Genomic DNA, 13,229 nt, shown 5'->3' with positions numbered 1-13,229 from the left:
CTAAATTATTATCAAAGGATTAGGGAGATGTAGCCTTACAACTCTGACATTTCTGATTACTTGTCTAAGCCAGAACACTAATTAGCTGTGACTAATCAAGAAAAATGTCCTTGCCATAGAAAACCATTTAAAAGACATGAGAAAAGTAGAACAGCGATTCAAAAGCAAAGCATTGCTCAGATTTGCTGAGAGTTGTTAGGTTTCCACCCAGAGCTTTTTAGTGATCCTTTAATTATGCAAAGAACCATCTTTTCTCTGGAAACGAAGAACAACTCAAGTTAAAGGACTGATTGTCTTATTGTATGTTTACATGTTTCCTTCAAATCAAAACAACCAACTGTTATTTTTAAGACTTTTTACAGAAGTTTAGTCCACTTTGTGGGATTTGTGCAAGTAGAAGGCTGGGCTTACTCATTCAAAAAATTTTTCAAACTGATTAGTCTCTAATTCATTATGATAATGCTTCATTTAGTTCTGTTTTTATATAGAGCTACAGGCCCATATTTACGAAGACTGTTTTTTCATTGAAGAAAAAAAAACATTGGAATGAATTGCAAAAAAAGTATAAATAGGACCATGCCTCTTAATACATTTGACGCATTTCGGTCTGTCAGAAACTGAAATCTCCACCTGCTATCTATGAGCAGCTTAATTTGTGCTTAAATGTGTGCCATTTTCTGGCTTTAGAATGAGTAAATATATTGGAAACATATAGGTATGTGTTTGTATATGAAATAGGCTGTTTCAAGAAGACAACCCCTATCCTTAGGACATAGTGTATGACGGTCAGAAGGGGATCTCATACCGGTGACTCTGGTCTGTCAGCCAGAGCTGAGAGCTGATATCAAAGAGTGGCTCTCATTCTGACTCGCTTGGACTGGCTAACTATAACTTTCTCAGCAATTCTTCTGTATAGTCAGGCTCAAATTTTCTCAATGATATCAGCTGTTCATGGTGGGGTGAGGGTGTCTGAAGCCAAACCTACAGTGATCAGCTGACTGGCTTCATTGTTAAAAAGCATTGTCTTGATGAGACAACCCATCTAACTGTACAAGTGACAAGTTGTACAAAAAACTCAGTTAGCACTTTAATTAGGCCAAGCTGCAATACCAAACACAGCCCATAGTCAAGAGTGGCACACTTTCTGGAAAAGGGCATACCCTTTTTTCTTTTCTTAGACAACACCTTTAAAGTGATATTCCAGGACATTTTTTACATTTGTAATTGATGACTGACAGGTCATCAATAGATGATAGGCAGAGACCCGCTGCTTGGATCCCTGCCAAGCAGCTGATTCGTGCTGCCGCTTTTGCTATGGTGAGCAGAGGAGACAGAAATCACTGACCATAGCGCAACAGTTCAGGATGATGTTGCAGCACTGTTCCCATTAAATGCAACGGGAGTTGCACTGTAATTCCAACCCAGAGTGCTGCACTATGATTAGTGTTTTCTGCTCTCTCTGCTGGCCAGAATGACACCGGCATTGGGAATAAGCTGATCGGGGGGATCCAAGCGGCAGGTCCCCACCAATCATCTATTGATGACCTGTCAGTCAAAATGAGAGTAAAAGATGACTGGGGAAGGCAAGGGCAAACCACCCTGCAAAAACAGTCTGCCAAGAAAATGTCACAATCTGACGTCCCCCTAGGAGTCAGCCATGACTTGGTCCTTGCACTAGGGGACTTTACCTTACCTAGTAGTAAACCATCTGCAAAGTATTTCCAAAATTCATATACATAATAAAATGCCTGTTTGATTTAAAAGAGGTCTGCCCTTGTAATAGTTGCTGGTTGCCAACACACGTATACTGCTTGGAAGTAGACAAGTGCAACAATCTACTTCATTTATTGCCCATTGCAGTGTGATAATGTGTAAACATTCCTTGGCCCCCATCCATAATTTTAGACACATACTACTGTTTGTACATGTCTGAGCTTATGTATAGAGTTTGCTGGAGAGGACCAAACCACACCTGTTATATAAGATATCAGAGCATCATCTGTCTACGAAGAAGAAGTATAACAAAAGTTTTGATGTGTGTGTGTGTATGCCTTAATATGTAACAGGAGTTATAAAGCACAATGGTAAAGGGGAGTTTATACTGTACTTACAGAAATGCCAAGAGCGCTTAATATACTGTAATTTGTTTTTTTAATTGAAGGCTTAAATTGTCTTTTGCCAGCATTTTACTAAATGAAATTAAAGAAGTAAGAAATTGGGATTTTATTTTTTGGTAAGCTTAACCTATATTTGTATAACTTTCTGTATTTCTTTATGCTAATGGTCACAGTATTAAGTACTAATGCTAGCTGACAGACAGCGAATGAGCTGCAATAATAACTCTGAGCCTTCATGCTATTAAGAATCTAACTCTTAGTACAGTCATGCGTTCATAAACACTGCAAAGTCACGTTTAACCTCCATATTCTCTGTACAGTCAAAACTCCATGTACTGAAAATACATCTGTTACTGCGCAATAAAATATTTCTCAGGAAAGAAGCTGAACGATCTTGAATAGGTATTTGTATAGGTGTTAGTTTTACTTGACTGTTTTCGGTAATGACTGTAGAGGTGTAGATATATAATAGTATAATTCTACCCCACACATGCCACTTAGGGTTGAACAGATTTGCTCTGTGGAAATCGCTGCATGTAATTGTAGTCAAGATTAGTTCTTTCTTCATCCAGATTTGTCGGTGATCTTGACTACAGATACATAACAGCTCCTAATCACAGCTTTCTACAACTGTCTAGTAAAAGCCTTCACAGCTTTCAGAAGTCATATAAACATCAACATGATTGCCATGTGATTTGATGAGGAGTTACAAGTATCACATTAGTACCCTAATTATCCCTGCAGTCAAATAGAAGAATAATGTATTTTCGCACACAGAAAGCTAAGGCACTCCCATCCAGATAAGTGCTGCATGTAATTGAATCGTTCTAAGCATGCCGCAATCTGCCACCGATCTATGCTGAATATGAAACGCATTTGGTTAGTATTTTCAGTGGTAAATGGAGCAGGGAAATTCCTTAGCTGTGTTCTTTATACATGTACAAGGAGGGAAAAGCCTGGTGTGTTGCTAAATCTCTTTTCAGGGGCACTAGAAAGAAACAACTCAAATCCTTGTTAGAAAATTGCAGAGTCTGGTAGTGACAAAGAGCTCATGCTTGTTCTATTGTTGCTTCCCCTCTGTCCTGAGAGTGAAGCCCTTTACAGCTGTGTGGATCCAGCCTGGCTCAGATGTACTACTTTGAGAGGAGGCTTGTCAATTTCTGGTCACAATAGACAGAGAGTTTTTCAGTGCCTGTTGCAGTGCTGAGCACAGTTGGGGATCAATGCTAGCCATTCAGACTGCACCCTTTTCCATGGCTTTGATTTGTTAATTCAAGACTAAAGGTCCACCAAGGGGGTTTAGAGTGTTTAAGAAAGCTGATGAACTGTTTAAGAAAGCTGATGAACTGAGAACGTTCGTAGTCTTGGTGTGGCAATTTCCATAGTTGGTGGCAACTATATTGGCTCTAAGGGAGCTGTGTCCTTGTTGACCCATGTGTTATTAAAATGCACAAGTGCTGCGTTTCTCAATATTTCAGCCCTATTTCATTGTCAATACCACCTTCTGAGCCGTTCAGCTTGTTGGTTGCTCTAAAGATTCTCTTAGATTGGGTTTGAAAACTTCACCTTAAACACTAGATTAGACTGATGTTCTGTTTTCCGTGCTCCTGTTGATTTGTTGAACCTTTGCAGGGCTGGAAAGCAAGTAGCAGCTTGATGGGGAGACAGGCTGCTAATATGATTTACCAGTCTACAGTCATGCACAATAAGTGTGAATAAATACAAGGGTCTCACAGAATCAACCCTAGCTTTTCCTTTCCTCTTATTTTTACTTGTCAGGAAAATAATGCATGCCCTTACAGGAGCTTGATGTGCTATGAATAAGATATAAAACAATAGCATTTTCTTTTTTTCTCTCTCTTCTTGTTGCTGTCAGATACATTGGATGAGTATGAGATGAGTGTTGTTCAGACAGTACAGCAGAGAATGCTTGGTTTTTGTATTGTGTGATTGTAAAATTGCTGCTAAACATTTAACCAATTGTTTACTCCTAGCAAAGAGCAGATGTCTTGCTCGAGAGACATTCTTGCTATAACGTTGCGTATCATTTACAATGTTTCAAAATAATGTGTAATATTTTCTCTTCATGTATAATTAAATGTTGCATCTCCACAGGACTGACAGCAGGTTTTACTAATTCTTGAAGGGATGCTATAGCTGATTATTGTATAGATAATAACACTTTTTTTTCCCCACTTCTTCTTACATTTTCTGTGAAATGCAGCTGCTAAGTAAAATTACCCAGTCCAAATATAAACCTCGTTGAACAAAGATAATAGATACATTTGAGAAAGCAAATGAGATTATAATTTTAAACATGTAGGGGAAATAATATTTGTGCAGTCTGCTACATTGAATGCGCTAGTACAGTATTACATGTAACAGTATTGATCTGCTGGAGGAAACCTGGATAATATGTAAAAGTGCTTAGAAGACACTAGAATGCGTTACGGATATACACACCTAGCAGTATATTCTTCCATCTCCTCAGTGACTGCTACATCTGAAATTAACATTGTAAAATCATTCTGTCATTCTTTATACACAGCATTGTATATGGACTGTGTAGGCTTTGTTGTAATCCTATTTCAAATGTTCTGAAATATACACAAGTAAAATAATCAGGGTTTTACAGCAATGGCTGTTTAGTTACAGAGAGCGACACAGCTAGGATTTTATGTTTCAGTTTTATGCACACTATTGTTCATCTTCCGTATGAAGACACAATGTTTTTCCTATTTACACTTCTCAACACATTGATAAGAAACAGGAAATTACTTTAGGAGAGGACTTAAAATCCTCTCCTGTGGAGAGACTCCCTACGAATAGGGCAGGAACAGGAGATCTCAATAAATGTAATCTTACTTCTTAACAGGATCACATCCTTCACTTTTCCAGTTTAACGGAAAAGCTTTTGTTCAACGTTTAGAACAAAGTGAACATAGGAGTCTTCTAGAATTTATCACTGACTTAAAGAACAATGAAAAGGCTGAATTTGTTACAGCGCTACATATTTATAGCACAATACACACATCTATACAAAAAAATATAAAGATAGATACATGGGTAATTGGAAATATTCAGAGATACTATGTAAAGATAGACATAGATGGATGAACAATAGATAATTGTATTTGTTTGCATTGATCTTCTAGTGGTCGTCATGATATTTGGGATTTCTTCAGTGATTCCACGGTTAGCTGCATGTGACTTCCTCATACTCGGTACAAAATATTGCAATCACTGGTCATCAATGCCTCCCTCCATATTTATTTAAGCATGTGTTTTCCCCTCTCATAACTGTAGCAATAGCTTTTAATATCCATAGTTGACTAATGCTGGCTGCAAAGTGCAAAACAGTTTTTTAATGAATGTTACAGCTTGGAAGCAGAACAGTTAGTGCTAATTCACATAAAGAACAATCCAGGTCAGGTTGCTTGATTTTCTGGCGAAACATACAGTTCTCTTATCAGGAAATTATAGCATTATTGACTTCAAGTGCTGGCCTGTCATCATTTCAGAGTGTTTCATTAGCAGTCATTACCGTATCTGTTAAATGAATACTGCAGAGTGTTTTGCTTTCTTTTTACAGCAATGGTATAGCAGTTCTGTTAAAGTCATATGTGTGTGGCTGGCAGACAGATTAGACCTTCAGCTCCATGTGTATCAGTTAAAAACCATCATCAAGATTGTCAAGGTAAGTTATTTATTGAGTAAATGTGCCAAATGTCTTATTTCTTCCTACCATTGTGTTCCCTGCTCCTCTTATTAAATGTGTAATTAATACCATGAGACAAAAGGGTGCAAATGGCAAATGAATGCTCCAACCTATGGCAACCAATTAAATACTTGGTTTAATCTTCATTTATAACAGGCAACTATTCAATCAGCTAGTGTGATATTGATTTGTGCACAATTTACGAAAAGTATGTGTATAGCACTTTACTGTGTGCACAGTATGGAATGGTCATGTAATTGCTCCAATTTGACTATCATAAGCCGCTTAACCAATTCATGGATGAAGAGTTTTCAGCTCATAACGATCAGCTCAATGATTCTTTTTCTCTGGAGAGTGTGCAGAAATAAGATGAATCGTGTTCCATCATATATGCCATTGTTTTTAGCTTGCCCAGCAATTAGTCTGCGTTTACCTTTTATAGCAAAACCATATACCAAATGCATACTATACCTATTTGAAATTTTAAAATGTCACTTCTAAAGATAGTATGCCATATCTGCACATACGTTAAAAGGTCTTAGAGCATGCAGACAAAAATTTGGTAGAATGAATTTATTGCCTTATACAAATTGTCACCCATTCACCTGATACTTATGCAATATGACTTGAAGCATTCTGCATGTGATCAAGAGATGGAGCAGAAATTACCAAATAACATCCACCTTTTGATGTATCTTCTTATGGTATTTATCTTTTTTCCTTTGCAGAGGCTCTTATTTTCCTAGTACCAGGTACATTTTACTGAATGGCTATAAAGTGCTTTACATTCAATGGAGTTTGCAGTTATCATATTTGACAAATTCGGTCCTTTATAAAGAATTGGATTTGGTTGAAAATCCTACATTGCAATACATTCTTCCTAAACGCAGGTTCTGTTGTTCTGTAGTGTACAGTAAAGGCGGTTGATGTAGAGATGGAGGGCCTTATGTTTGAGAAATGCTGCCCATAGCTGTTTATCAAAAATTAGTGTTTATTTTTTAAACTGCCACAAGACTGGTAAATCTGTGTTTTCAGACCGTTTTGTTACACAAACTCCAAGAATTTTAAGATCAAATGTAAACATGAATATTGCTATAAAAGAACACAGTGATACAAACAAGACAGGCTAGACAGCAGCTGAATAGGAAAGGTTACGATGTATGCAATCACTCATTTATGGAAGGAAATACAGAATATGGTAGCTCTATCATTCTGATATGTGAAATATATTGCATTTGCATAGATTTATTTATTTTCAGCCTTCATATATATCTTTGAAATTGTGGTTCTAAAAGCAGAGCAAATTGTATGATTATTTAGTAATGACAGCATTGTAGGAATAAGATTGTGGGGGTTAATATTGAAATGTTCATTTACTACACACTGAGAAATTTACTATGGCCATATTAAGGAGAAAAAAAGTTACCTACCCCCAAATTTACATGAATTTAAATTAATTTTCCATAAGCATTGGTTCTGACAACTGTGCAATGGATTAGTTTGAATGGTAGTTTTGGTTAAATCTAAACATATTACGTATTAGGATGGAATACCTGCCAACCGCAACCTCAGTCTTAAGTGTAGCCTGCTTTTTTTCTGCTGGTTGGTAGGTTAACAGCAGAGTGTTTGCTTTGGTTTTTCCACATTGCTTCGTGTTTGTTGAGGTAACACCTTGTGGTGCGTTATTTTTTCCCATACCACTTTTTAAAGTACATAAAACAGATTGGATTAAAAATGGTATGTCATAAAAGATGAAACCCACCAGAACTCCCCACCAATGCAAGTGTATCAGAGCTCCCTTTTAGGGTCTGTTAAAGGGGATTTAACAAATTCTCATTTCAAAGGCAATGTTGTCAAAAATTTCTAAAGAGAACACAGCAACATTTGTTTGATTTTAAGAATTTTTGTAATCTCAGGGGTCCGGCTATTGAGAGATTAGATAGAATTCTGGGTTTATCTAGACTTCTCAAGATAGCTATGCATTTGGTGACTTGCTAATAAGGCTTTCATGAGTGGAATTAAAAGTCTAGAAAACCTAGTTTTTTTTCTTATAAGTAATTAAAGCCATCTTCTAAAGTTTGTATCTGACATGTCTGTAGACCTCTGCTTTTAGAATATTATAAACAACAGCTAAAGATGTCAAAATGTAGATTCACCACAAGGGGATTTATTTGGACTTTTAGGCATCTAAAGTAAATCTAAACTTTGGACTGGAGTTTTCATGACTCTCTTCAAACATATTTGAACGCGGGCTCACGTTTATTGCCATCAAAAAAAATTACTCATTCTGTTACATTTGACCCATTTAAGTCGTCTTCCAGTTTACAACACCTCCTTTTTAAAGGTGTCAAGGAGGGTGAAACAGTGTCTATAACATATAAGAAATGTGGTTCACACCATATATTGTACTTTGTTGGTGCATTTTGCTTTGTAACTCTCCCACAATCGGTTCTTTTCCTGCACTGCATTTCATAAAAGTGACCTCGTACAACACTACCCTGCTCTGTAAGTAGGAGTACAGTACTTAAGAGCAACACATTCACTTCCTTCCATTTTTTTTTCAATTGCGGAATCCACGATCGTCACTCAAGCGGACGATCTGCGGTAATCCGCACACATTGAAAAAATAGAATATTCGCATATCTGCTCAGATAGCGATTGTGACGTCAGCAAGCCGATTTAAAGTCGCAGCATGTTCTATTTTTGTGCAGATTCCGCACAGACAGTTTCCATTAAAGTCAATGGAAGCCATCTGACCCACGGATAGGCCACGGGTACCTGCATCATTGCCTAGCGACGGTGCGGGAAAAACAAATCCAAAAAAAACCTGTACTGCGCATGACTGACATTGAGCGTCCGCAGTCATCCGCAATACAGAAAAGCAAAGGCACAGCCAGAGTTAGAGACAGATTCTGCTGTTGGCTCCCGCATGCGGAATCCGGATCGCCCGTGTGAGACCAGCCTTAGTTGGAAGGAAAGTGACAGCATAACTGAACTTATTGTTCTCGGTGCCACAAACGTGTCCAACATTAACACCATAGTCTTTTAAGCCAGCCAGCCTGACTGAAATGTTGTATGCTATGTTCTAATCAGATGGTCTGTATGACATTTGGTTTTATGTGCCTTTGGATGTGAATGACACACATAATGTATGAGTACATCATACTTATCCAGTATACTTCTTTATAAAGGCAATGGGAACATTTTCCTACCTAATATGTGAACATGATATCAGGGTCAAACATTTATCTAGAGTAGACTTCAAGGGGGTATTTCCAGAATTAGCATTCAACACCTATTGACAGAATAACTGATAAATGTTAGATCTCTGGGGGTTATACTGCTGGGACCCTCACCACTCATGAGAACGGGAGCCCCGTGTCCTCTTCACTGTAACCCATGCAGTGAGGTGGAGTTTTTGTGGAATGGCATTAAAGAATGCAGAAGACGGCCAGCCCCTGGACACTTGCCCAACCACTGCTCCATTCAGGATCCTCCTCAAAGCTGTCATGCAGTGAAAATCAAAGGCGGACACAGGACCACCATTCTCATGATAGGGGCCCCAGCAGTGAGATCCTCCACGATCAGACATTTATCACTTATCTTGGTAATAAATGTTAATTCCCTTTAGTGAAGTACAGAAACAGGAAAGAGAGGGGATTTAGCAATCTCCAGTGCCCACAAAACACTTTTCAAACTTTTACAATAGTAGGCGTAATCATTACACTTTATCTTTTTTTATATTTTCCACTAAAGAACACAGTATGAAAACACATAGAATACCTCCAGATGGAAGAAAGTTGGCAGAAAACAATGTCTAATAACAGACTATCATTTTATGCAAGTGTGAAAGATGCGGGCAGAAGTTTCAGATGCTTAGAGAAACAATGATGCTTTTATTTTGCTTTAGATACTGTTATAAGGATGTCGATACTTGCATGTCATATAGGAGACAGCCTAGCAGAGCAAATGTGCTCATGTTATAATTTCAGAATATACTTAGATATTCCCTAGGTGATTGCCTGAGCCTAATATGGGAGTTTTCTGTGTTGTCATGTGGGAGATTACATCTATGGCCATTTTGCTGCCTGATGAGCTGTTTTTGTATTGTAGTAGCAGGAACTGCATTCCTACATACAGAATAATGGATTTTCCTTTTTCAGATGTCTGAAAATGTATAAACAGAAAAATAAGTACGTGTAGTAAAATACACAGCTGATCATTGCGGTAACATTTCAACAATATAAAAGGAGATCCATGCATTCATAATCTTGTTCCTACTCTTACCTACAAACAGTGCAGTTGCTAAAAGTTACAGTTTATGCCTGGAACTCTCAGATGGGTTTCTCAGATGGACAAACATCTTGTTTAATTCATTTTCTAAATGTTGCTATGACTTTGGACACTGTAAATATAGTGAGAAATGTGATGTAAACATGTCATGACATGCGAGTCAAATGTCTGATACTCTTGTTTTCCTCTCACTTCTCACAGAAAACCTACAGAGACTTCAGGCTGCAGGGAGTGCTGGATGGCACATTAAATAATAAGACATATGAGACTATTCACAACCGTTTAACTATGGAAGAGGCTACAATGGCTGTGTCTGATAGGGGCGGACTCCAGGGAATTTCCATGAAGGACAGTGATGACGAAGAAGAGTGACGGCTCAGTATTTCCATTCTCATCCTGGTCCCTTTACTTCACTTCTATTTGTAAATATTTGGCCATATACAATGTCCCAGTTGTTTCCTTATTTCCTCATAGTTACATCCAGTTTACCAGTGACATTTAATAGCCAAGGAATTTTAGTAACTATAAGATATGAATAAGTGGATATAATGATGTGGGATTAGTGCCATACAAATTGTTTTATGTCTTTAATAGAAGAAATGTGCCTCTCCAAAAAAGAAGATGCAACTATGCTCTGTAGTCATACATAAGGGTCCAATCAATGCATTATCCTGCACTGTGTTTTTGACATTTTCACAGGGGAATTTGGGAAATCTTAGTATCCTTGTGGTCAGTACCTCATTACTCTTTTCAGACTGTGTATGATGTTTTATTAGTGTTTTTACTGTTGTAAAGATTTGCAGGGGCTATCGTGAAGATATGTGCTTATATCTTCAGTTCCATCAACCCATTGGTTCTGATCATTTTATATCTATATTATATTTAATAAAGTTTGATAACCTGTTTACAGATGTAGCCCCCATATTTTATGCTGTTGATTGTTATGGTTTCTTGGAAGGTACAATGATCAAAATATAAGTTACAAATAATACGAAGAATATATAAAAAATGCATAATATCACATCAAGTTTGCAAACAGAAGATGATATCATGAAAATATATCAAAACTACAAAAAGTAATCCAGGACTGTCTCAAAAGCATTAGAAAACAGGGTGGACAGGCCCGCTATGTTACATTTATTAACAATACAGTGAATATTTCCGTCGCATCTTTATCAGTTTTTCTGTGCCTAAACTGACCACAGCTGATGCAAAAATGCATCAGTTATCATCAGGCAAGAACACGGCTCACCTATCCACAGGTGTTTCTATCGTGCTGTGAGGTGGAACCGGACCCCTGTTTTAATGGATCGTTGGGAATCTCAGCAGTGGGGCTCTCATTAATCATATATTTATCATCTATTGGTAATATATATATATATATATATATATATATATAATTTTTTTTTATTTTTTTTATTTTTTTTTAGTGGGAAAACGTTAACTTTTCTTTATGTTCTACCAAGATTGTTGAGGTCTTAGCAACTTTCATGTTTTTGACATACATAGAGGAAACCTGAATTATAGAATAAAGAATTCAAATTCTTTTCTCCCCAAAACAATAAATGGTACATTGTATGTACTCCAAAATATACTAGTTCATCCCACAAACAATAAGAAAACATGTAACTGTGTTAATTTAAAAAAAAAGGTTGTGCCCCTTGGAAGGTGCAGACACAAATTACTTTTATTCTCCATAAAATATGCTTTTATTGAGCCAAACTACTAAGATTTAAAAGAAAAAAAGTGCACTGCATTAACATGGCATCATAATAACTGCATAATTGGACCAAGCCATACAATTACAATTCAGCACAGTTTTTTAAACCACTGTATGTATGTACTCATATATATATAATGTGTGTACAGTGTTCACTTGTTGAATCCACTGCAGCTTAACCCACTGATGCTTCCACGGTGGACTGCTGGGTTAACATGTTATACCAGATGACATGTCGTTCCAGCACCTGACAGATGAAGCCATTCACTGACCACAACTTTTAATGGTATTAGTGTAGTGGCCAATGATTTCCTCAGAGACAGATGTTTGATTCCTGGAGCATCGATGGTAAAGCTGTTTCAATGGGTAAGTCTTATGTTCTTGGTCATTTTAATACCATACCAGGGCATATGTTTGACACCTTTACCCTTCCAACCCTAGACCATCAGGGACCATGAAATATGAAAGTTTAGGTTGGGGCTGTGGGCATTGTGGTAATAATGTGTTACTTAATGTGGGGTAATTACCTGTAGTTCAGAGCTGTATAGAAGGACTGTATGCAGGATAGGAAACAACTTCCTACACACAGACTTCCTATAGAACACTATACAGCCTCTTACTATTTCACCTCCAGATCTACATGGGAATGCTGGGTGTCAAAAGCTTAAAGAGAATGCATCATCAGAAAATTACCTACTGTATAAATCACATTCTTGTGTTTAAACATTTTTAAAGAATTTTTGGCTTTTTTTTTTTTTTACTTTGTCACAATCTACATAAAAAAAAAACAATACTAAAATTCTGCATTTTTCACACTGACCACAAAGGCTTAGAGTACATATACGCGGAACGACGTAAGCACCTGATGGCCATCCCACAGGCTGCTGTCCGACTCTTGCTTCACACAGGAGCAATAGTCATTTAAGTGAATAGATACGGGGCGGCTGCGGATTGTTCCAACTGCCTGTCTCCCTTCACACTAAACAGGAGTCACTCAAACATTGAGAAGCTCCTGTTTACACAGCCCAATAGTTGCAACTCTGACAGCTGACTGATTTATTGCTCAGTGCCCTGTTGGCTGCCACATGTACATGGGACAATTCTTGCCCAGTTGCATTGTTTCCAGTGAGAATTTGGGTGATCGCCCCATGTAAAGGCACCTTAATAATAGGGTGATATTTCCTGATCTGTAGAGGAAGCTTTGCAGCAGTCATCTTATTATCACCACAGGCAGGATTACACTGAGAGGTAACACCTATATGTAGATAATACAGAATTCACCATTCACAAGTGGTGATAAGCTGTAACTATCTACTCCCCTCTCTGCAAAATGACCTCTGCAGCTCACAGAGCATGTGTAGAACAGGTTTCCATATATGTC

The 13,229-nt window shown here is 37.6% G+C and overlaps 1 protein-coding gene across 6 annotated transcripts in view; it reads left to right on the top strand.

Moving 5' to 3' along the window:
• The window catches only part of CADPS2 (calcium dependent secretion activator 2), a 458,085-nt gene extending 447,052 nt beyond the window's left edge, over positions 1 to 11,033 (top strand). For 5 of the 6 annotated variants that reach the window (XM_066591847.1, XM_066591846.1, XM_066591844.1 and 2 more), the window contains 2 exons: positions 5,710 to 5,814; positions 10,330 to 11,033. In XM_066591847.1, coding sequence (XP_066447944.1) covers positions 5,710 to 5,814; positions 10,330 to 10,500 — 276 coding nt within the window. In that variant the 3' untranslated portion in view covers positions 10,501 to 11,033. The remainder of the gene's footprint in view (positions 1 to 5,709; positions 5,815 to 10,329) is intronic. The other variant, XM_066591845.1, reaches the window with a different exon arrangement.
• Positions 11,034 to 13,229: the final 2,196 nt, after the last annotated feature.

The sequence above is a fragment of the Eleutherodactylus coqui genome, chromosome 2 (assembly GCF_035609145.1).
Source record: "Eleutherodactylus coqui strain aEleCoq1 chromosome 2, aEleCoq1.hap1, whole genome shotgun sequence".
Lineage (NCBI taxonomy): Eukaryota > Metazoa > Chordata > Amphibia > Anura > Eleutherodactylidae > Eleutherodactylus > Eleutherodactylus coqui.
Note: the sequence above shows the minus strand (reverse complement) of the source record. Positions and strands in the feature narration are given on the sequence as shown.